The 7,733-nt window shown below is 49.8% G+C and overlaps 1 protein-coding gene across 2 annotated transcripts in view; it reads right to left on the bottom strand.

Annotated features, from left to right (window-relative positions):
- Positions 1 to 2,248: 2,248 nt before the first annotated feature.
- LOC107122889 (V-set and immunoglobulin domain-containing protein 8-like) overlaps positions 2,249 to 7,733 on the bottom strand; it is an 11,231-nt gene continuing 5,746 nt past the window's right edge. For both annotated transcript variants that reach the window (XM_015426027.1, XM_015426028.1), the window contains exons 5-7: positions 6,935 to 7,057; positions 5,816 to 5,951; positions 2,249 to 3,128 (exon numbers count right to left, since the gene is read on the bottom strand). In XM_015426027.1, the coding sequence (XP_015281513.1) occupies positions 2,690 to 3,128; positions 5,816 to 5,951; positions 6,935 to 7,057 (698 nt within the window). In that variant the 3' untranslated portion in view covers positions 2,249 to 2,689. The remainder of the gene's footprint in view (positions 3,129 to 5,815; positions 5,952 to 6,934; positions 7,058 to 7,733) is intronic.

Raw genomic sequence — 7,733 nt, 5'->3', positions numbered from 1 at the left:
TCCTCAGGGGGAGTGATCTGTGTAGTCTGTAGATCAGTTGTAATTCCGGAAGGTCTCCAGCTGACGCCTGAAGGCCGGACACCCGACCTGAGGCCTAGTCACACGGTTCAACTGGATTTTATGGAAGTGAATTAGGGTTGCCAGGTTCATCCTGGCTGCCAGTGGGGGATGGGGTTCAAGTGACTGAGGAGGACATCTCCGTGGCCGGCAGTGTTTCCGCTGATAGGTGTGAATTCCACATCACCTGTTGTTTGGGCCTGAGAGGGATTCATTCCAGTGAAAGATCCACAAGAGGAAAAAAGCCCTGTTGTCAACTTTAACGGGGCTGTCAACCTTCAGGTGGAACCTGGAGATCTCCCAGAATTACAACCAGAGGCATAGCTACAGTGGGGCGGGGCCATGCCCCCTCAGTCATGAGGTCTGCCCCAGCCGTAGTCAGCGAGGGGGCAGAAGGCTGCCGTCTCCTCCTCCCCCCAGTGCCGAGTCCTCTTCCATGTTTAAAAAGGGGAGCTGACAGAACCCTCTTCCTCACCTACTGGCTTCCTCGTCTACATGAGTCATGAGGTCGGTGGGGGGGGGGAGTGGACGGCTCTCCTCCATGCTCCCCTGCCTCACAGGATTTACCAACACCCTACCACTCAAAACTTTCTGGCTATGCCCCTGATTACAACCAGTCTCCAGATGATGGAAATCAGTTCCTCTGGAGGCATTGGCTGCTATGGAGGGTGGACTCTACGGCAGTTTGGAGTAGTGGTTAAGAGCACAGACTCTAATCTGGGAGAACCGGGTTTGATTCCCCACTCCTTCACATGCAGCTGCTGGTGTGACTTTGGGTCAGTCACAAGTTCTTTCAGAGCTGTTCTCTCAAGGGCAGTTCTCAGGAGAGCTCTCTCAGCCCCACCTACCTCACAGGGTGTCTGTTGTGGGGAGGGGAGGGGAAAGGAGATTGTAAGCCACTCTGCAACTCCTTTGGGTAGTGAAGGGTGAGGCATAAATCCAATTTCTTCTTCTTCATCATCCCCTGTGAGGTCCCCCCCAACCCACCCTCCCAGGCTTTACCCCCCCCAAATCTCCAGGAATTTCCCAATCCGGAGCTGGCAACCCCCTAGGTCATGTCAACAATATTTTAACATTGCCAGTTTGTCGGTCTGTGTTCCCTAGTCTTGCTGGCCGAATGAGGAAGGTTCCGCTTTCTTCCTTTTATGCACTGATTTATTTACAGGATTTATATCCTTCCTTTCTTCCGAAAGCAGGTTGCAACAAACAATTATTTTACAACAATTTACAGTGAAATAAATAAAACACAGAACATCTTACGCATCCTCAAACAAACCACAGGGGTACAGGTGAATGGCATCACCAGCACCAGAAACAACATCAGGATCCTAATATGTCTGCCCTTCCTCCACACCTGGCAGAATGTAAACTGCTATTTTCTAAAAGTCTATAAGTACCAGACTTGTAGGGCTTCTAGTGGCATGGAGTTCCACAGGTGGGGTAACCGATAAGGCATGAGGCCAGTCCAGGTCTTCGAAGGCCTCACAGTAACTAGAAGAGGCATGTGGTAAAATGACCAGAAACTATTTCTCAGCCATCTGATTGCTGACGTGCACTCTCTTTCAGAATTAAAACCAGAGTCACCCAGGTACTCTTTTAGATCAAGAAGGTCCTCCTTCTTTGGAGGTTTTTAAGCAGAGGCTAGATGGTCATCTGACAGCAGTGCTGATTCTGTGAACTTAGGCAGGTCATGGGGGGAAGGGCCGAAAGGTTCGCCTCAGAGCTTAGTTCTTGTGGCCCTTTCTTACACGCCCAGGGAAATGCTGATCACCACTTTGGGGTCAGAAAGCAATTTTCTCCTGGCCAGTTTGGCCAGGGATCCTGGAGGGGGGGGGTTGCCCTCTTCTGGGCATGGAGGAGGGGTCACTGGGGTATGTGTTGGGGGGGAAGGTATTTGTGAATTTCCTGCATTGTGCAAGGGGTTGGACTAGATAACCCTGGAGGTCCCTTCCAACTCTATGATTCTATGATTCTGAGTAAGAAGAAGAGAAGGATTGGATTTATACCCCGCCCTTCACTACCCAAAGGGTCTCAGAGCGGCTTAAAATCTCCTTCCCCTTCCCCTCCCCACAACAGACACCCTGTGAGGTAGGTGGGGCTGAGAGAGCTCTTTCGAGGACTGCTCTTGAGAGAACAGCTCTGAGAGAACTTGTGACTGACCCAGGGTCACACCAGCACCTGCATGTGAAGGAGTGGGGAATCAAACCCGGTTCTCCCAGATTAGAGTCCGCGCTCCTAACCACTACACCAACTATAGCACAAGTCGCTGCCATGGACATTCCAACTGCTGGAAGATGCAGGGACTCGTTGAAAGACACAACAGGCAACCTCCTCAGAGCTTATCCCGCTGCTTTTCTGCATCAGGAGTGACTGATCAATCATATCTGAGGCAGAGAGGCAGTGGAATAACCCATGCGCAGGAAAAGCTGATTGGAAGGCCAGAACAGGAGATCGTGCAGAGAGGCTGTGGTCAGCCTCCTTTGTGAGTGGGTGCTCTGGACTCATAGGCATCCTTCATTATTATTATCAGGGACACTGGTAGTTCTTTTGCAGGTTGCTAATAGTGCTCTGGCACAAGAGTTCAGAAATGACTGAATCCAAAGTAAAACGGTTACTCCTCGGTGGTAGGAGCTTATATCACGAGGTCTTCTCTGCTCTGAGCCGGAACCATCACGGGGACTCCTCCATAATTTCTAGGATGGTTTCGCTTCCCGTGGGCCAGATCCTGGTCAGACGTGGACTTGTTGTCTCCGGGATTTGTACCCGCGGGCGATTGTGCGGAAGGGGACCCTTTCACTTGTGAATGAGCAGAGACGCCGGGGGCATAGTGAACCCTGGCCTTGGTGGTGACCACAGAGGAAGAGCCGCCATCTTGTTCTTCGCTGGAATCTGCAGTGCAGCTGGTATTGGCCTCCTTGGCCGGGGTGATCATCTCAGTATCCTCCTGCTCCTTGGGCGTGTCGTATTTACGTCGCTGCGAGAAGCTGACATTGTGGGGCATGTAGCCCAGGACGGACCGCAGGCTGCTGTTTCTGCTCCCGCATTTTGTCCGCGGTGGTGCCGTGTCGACTCTGTGAGCGGGAAGAGATGGCAAGAAGGTTTAATTTGAGCAAGGATTCTACACCAAGGGGACGCATTTAATATTGCAGGTGGCAGAAGGTCCTGCAGATTTGGACGCTCCCCCCCCCTTCCCCAGCCAGAACCTCATCTGGAAAATTAGCACCTCAGGGACAAATTGTGCCACTTCCCTGAAGTACTACATTTCTACATGCAGGGAGCCGGGGAGGTTTGCCACAAGGGAGTATTCAAACAGGCAATTACTCCACTGGCTGTTTCTGCACATTGCAGTGGGCTCGACTGGTTCTTACAAAGGCCCACGCTAACTAAACACAACAGCCCTCAGCAAAACACGACTCGATTGCTTTGCATTTAATGTAATGGTAATGTTATTGTGATGTGTCAAGTGAAGAGGCAACTAGAAGACGTTCCCCAAATCTATAAGATGCTTGCTCCATAGCGTTTGGTGGCTGATAGTTTATAGCTGGGGAGAAACTGTGGCTCTGTGGAAGAGTCTTTGTTTGGCATGCTGAAGGTCCCAGGTTCAGTCCCTGGCATCTCTAATTAATAAAGGCCCGGGCAGCATGTTTGTTACTCTGACAACATGTCCTTATATGAAGATTTCAAAAGAAAGTGGTTCCCTGCATTTAACCGTCTTGCCCAGAATGATATTGTTCCTAGGGGCTTTATAACCCTTCAGTCTGTTGTTATTTTGATCCATTGAAGTTCTTGCTGTAGGCTGGACCCTGGTGCCCCCAAAGATACGAACATAAGAACATAAGAGAAGCCAGTGTTGGATCAGGCCAATGGCCCATCCAGTCCAACACTCTGTCACGCAGTGGCCAAAAATACCAGGTGCCATCAGGAGGTCCACCTTGCATTGATCCATTGCATTACCCTGCACTGACCCATTCCACCTTCTGATCTTGGCTAATAGAATATAATTTGATTTTTTTTACTTTTTAACTTATAAGGTGCATTTTTCCAGATTCCTTGCAGCTGAATTATTGTACTGTCTCACTCGACACTTTTTTTCTTGGCTGTTTTTATAGTTATTGTATTACCAGTCTCTATAAAAAATAAATCTTTTTAAAAAATAATTAATTAATTAAAGGCCCGGGCAGTAGGTGACGTGAAAGATATCTACCTGAGACCCTGGAGAGCCCTTACCAGTCAGAGTGGACAATACTACTGACTTTGATGGGCTGATGATCTGATTCGGTATAAGGCATCTTCATGTTTCTTTTATGTGTGTGACCCTTTGTATTCAGGGAGGGGATGGACTGGATACAGTTTGGCAAAGGCAGAAGGTGGCTAGTGAAAGAGGCAGAAGTCTGGACTTCTACAGTGGGCTAGGAGACTTTGAGGACTTGTGATCTGGCAGAATCGCTGCTTTAGAGAGTTCTCCAACGCTCAGATTGTCTAGTTGTACATAAACTGAAATAGTCCCTTGGAACTTCCCTGTACAGGAAGTTCTGCGAAGTCATTTACAGTTCAGTGAACTTTCTGATGGAAGGCCTTTGTGCTCAGTTCCCAGAGCACCTGACCTGACCTGACCCCCTGTTCTACTTTGGGTTGTCAACCTCCAGGCGAGGCCTGGAGTTCTCCCAGAATTACAACTGACTTCGAGGCCTGGGTTTTGGCCATGGTGTGACACAGAGTGTTGGCCTGAGTGGGCCGCTGGCCTGATCCAGCAGAGCTTCTCCTAATGTCTTATCTCTGGGGCAAGTGATGCACTATATTCTTGGTGCTGGGGGGGGGGGCAACAGTGGGAGGTCTTCTGGAGTTCTGGCCCCGGTCCTGGACCTCCTGATGGCACCTGGCTTTTGGCCACTGTGTGACACAGAGTGTTGGACTGGATGGGCCACTGGCCTGATCCACCATGGCTTCTCTTACGTTTTTATGTTCTTATGAGGCAACAGAGATCAGTTCCTTTGGAGGAAATGGCTGGTTTGGAAGAGGGGTGCTTTGGCTTTATATCCTGCTGAGGTCCCCCTTTCCCCAAATTCCCACCCTCCCCAGGCTCCCTCCCCAAATCTTCAGGAATTTCCCCACTTGGAGCTGGCAGTTCTAACTCCAGACCCCACATTTAAACTTGCTTGAAATCTTTTTTTACGGTCCAGACTCCCACAAACCACAGAACCACAGGATTTGCAGTATTAAGAAACGACCGATGAGTTCTAACCAAGACGTTTTAGCATTCTCATAAAATTACAGGTGTCCTGGAGGAAGCCGTAATGGTTAAAACCAGTTTGAAACTGCCTTAGATTTGGAGTTTCAGTGGACTGAAATCCAGGGAGCTTGTCTGTTATCAATTATTGACCTCCAGAATCCCTTATCATTGAGAACCCTGCTCAGGTCTTGCAAACTGGTTGCCATGGCAGCACCAATGTGGTCGGCGGCACAATGACGTCACCCGGAAGTGACATCATCACGGCAAGCGTGTCGACACTCTAGCATTTTGGTCGAAACTCTATGGTTACCATAGAGTTGTTGGCCAAAATGCTAGAGTGTCAGCACGTCAACGTGCCCGGTGTGAGAACTTCTGGGTGATGTCATCATGCCGTGCGCACGAAGAAGACTCCAGGATGGACCCAGGAGCCCACTGCTAAAAGCAAGGCAAGACCTGGCAACCCTAGCAGGCCCTGGATTCCCATCACCCATTGCAACAGATACCGGTTTCCCTCTCTTGTTCAGTCACCTGATCTGATTGCACTGCTCTTTGGTCCGCTTCCGCTTGCAGCAACAGACGAGCCCCAGGATGAGACAGACAAGAAGCAGCAGCAATAGAAGAGAGCCGAAGACGGACCCCACAATGATGCCCACTTGACTGGCACCTGCAGAGCAAGAGGAGACGGAATGCTTTCAAGAATGCTGAGTTAAGAGGCGCTTACGTGACTTAATTTAGCTGGGTTTTTAAAGTAGAAATATATACATAAAATTCTGCACCCCCAAAGCTGCAATCCTAAGGACACATTCCCAGGAGTTGACCTCGCTGAATAATTTAGGGTTTACATCTCAGTACAGCTGTTTAGGATCGCTCCCACAATTGCCTAAATTCTGCAACAAGAGGAATCTTGTATCTACTTGAAAGGAGGGTTGCCAGATTCCTCCTGGCCACGGGCAGGGGATGGGGGATAAAGTTGCTAGATCCAGGTTGGGAACCTCCTGGGGATCTGGGGGTGGAACCTGGGGAGGACAGGGAACTCAGTGGGGCACAATGCCATAGAGTCCACCCTCCAAAGCAGCCATTTTCTCCAGGGGAACTGATCTCCGTAGTCTGGAGATGAGCTGCAATTCTGGGGGATCCCCAGGTCCCACCTGGAGGCTGGTATCCCTGGCATGAATCAATCACATTTGCATGATTTTTTTACACAATTGTTCCTACCCTTTTGACTATATTGCGTAATTTATTCTGCACAGGCTACACAATGTGGGGGGAAGCCGGAGACTCACACTCTGGAAATTTTATTCAACAAGACCTCTGTCTCCAGAGATTTTGCCAACACCCACAGGTTTTAAAGCATATCTTTACATCCTGAAGGGCTAGAAGCGTAATTTCTTAGAAATGTAGCTCTGTCTGTTCCTGTTCCTGGGTTTGTGGCTCCACCAGACAATCCCGTAATTTGAAATTAATCAGGCTTTTTTTCCCCGGGGGAACACTCCTGAACAGAGTTCTGGACCCTCTTTAACATTTAAAAGTTCATACGTTTTCAGGATACAGATTGAAAACGTCACTTCCCCCTTGCGAGTTCCGGCACCTCTTTTTCCAAAACAAAAAGCTCTGGAATTATCCAGGCACTAGATGCGAGTCTCTTACCTTCTGGAAGAGAGATTTCCTGAACACACTGGGTTGATCCGACTTTGTTGGCCACGCTGCACTGATAGAAGCCCACGTGATCCTTGGACAGGTTCCGAATGAGCAGGTCGCCAGGGTTTGGACCTTCAGAGGAGAGGGACGCCAGAGAAGGACGGTTAAGAAAGATGCTTGTCTACCTGGGATGTGAGACCCAGACAGAGCTCTGACTTTCGTCCCACAATGAGGTCGAGTCGCCAGCTCTGGGCTGGGAAATTACTAGAGGTCTGGAGGTGGAGCCCGCGGAGGACGGGTTGGAGAGTGACCGCAGCAGGAGGGCCCACCCTCCAAAGCAGCCATTTTCTTCAGGAGGACTGATCTCTGTGGTCTGGAGATGAGTTGTATTTCCAGGAGAAACCCAGGCCCCACCTGGAGGTTGGCAAGCCTCCAATGAGATAAGTAAGGCAAGCTCTGCATTTCCCAAGAGTGCTGAGCAGTATTTCTATCGATGCTTTCCAAGGATTTCTAATTCACCATCTTGCATTTCCGCTTGTCTGCATTTCCTGTGCCACCTTTCCGCCTTCTTTTCAAATGATGCCCTGCGTGCTGGTGTGCTGCTATAGGTTCTGCAGCTGAGGAGCGAAGACCAGGCAGTGTGGTGGAGTGGCTAGAGCAATGGACTTGGACCTGGGTAACCCAGGTTCGATTCCCCACTCTGCTAGCTGGGTGACCTTGAGCCAGTTGCATACTCAGCCAGGGGTCATTTCGTAGAAAAAGAGCTAGGGGAACTCATTAGCATAACTCATTAGCATATGCCACACCC

This window comes from Gekko japonicus, unplaced genomic scaffold, assembly GCF_001447785.1.
Source record: "Gekko japonicus isolate JY-2015 unplaced genomic scaffold, Gekko_japonicus_V1.1 scaffold5235, whole genome shotgun sequence".
NCBI lineage: Eukaryota > Metazoa > Chordata > Lepidosauria > Squamata > Gekkonidae > Gekko > Gekko japonicus.
Note: the sequence above shows the minus strand (reverse complement) of the source record. Positions and strands in the feature narration are given on the sequence as shown.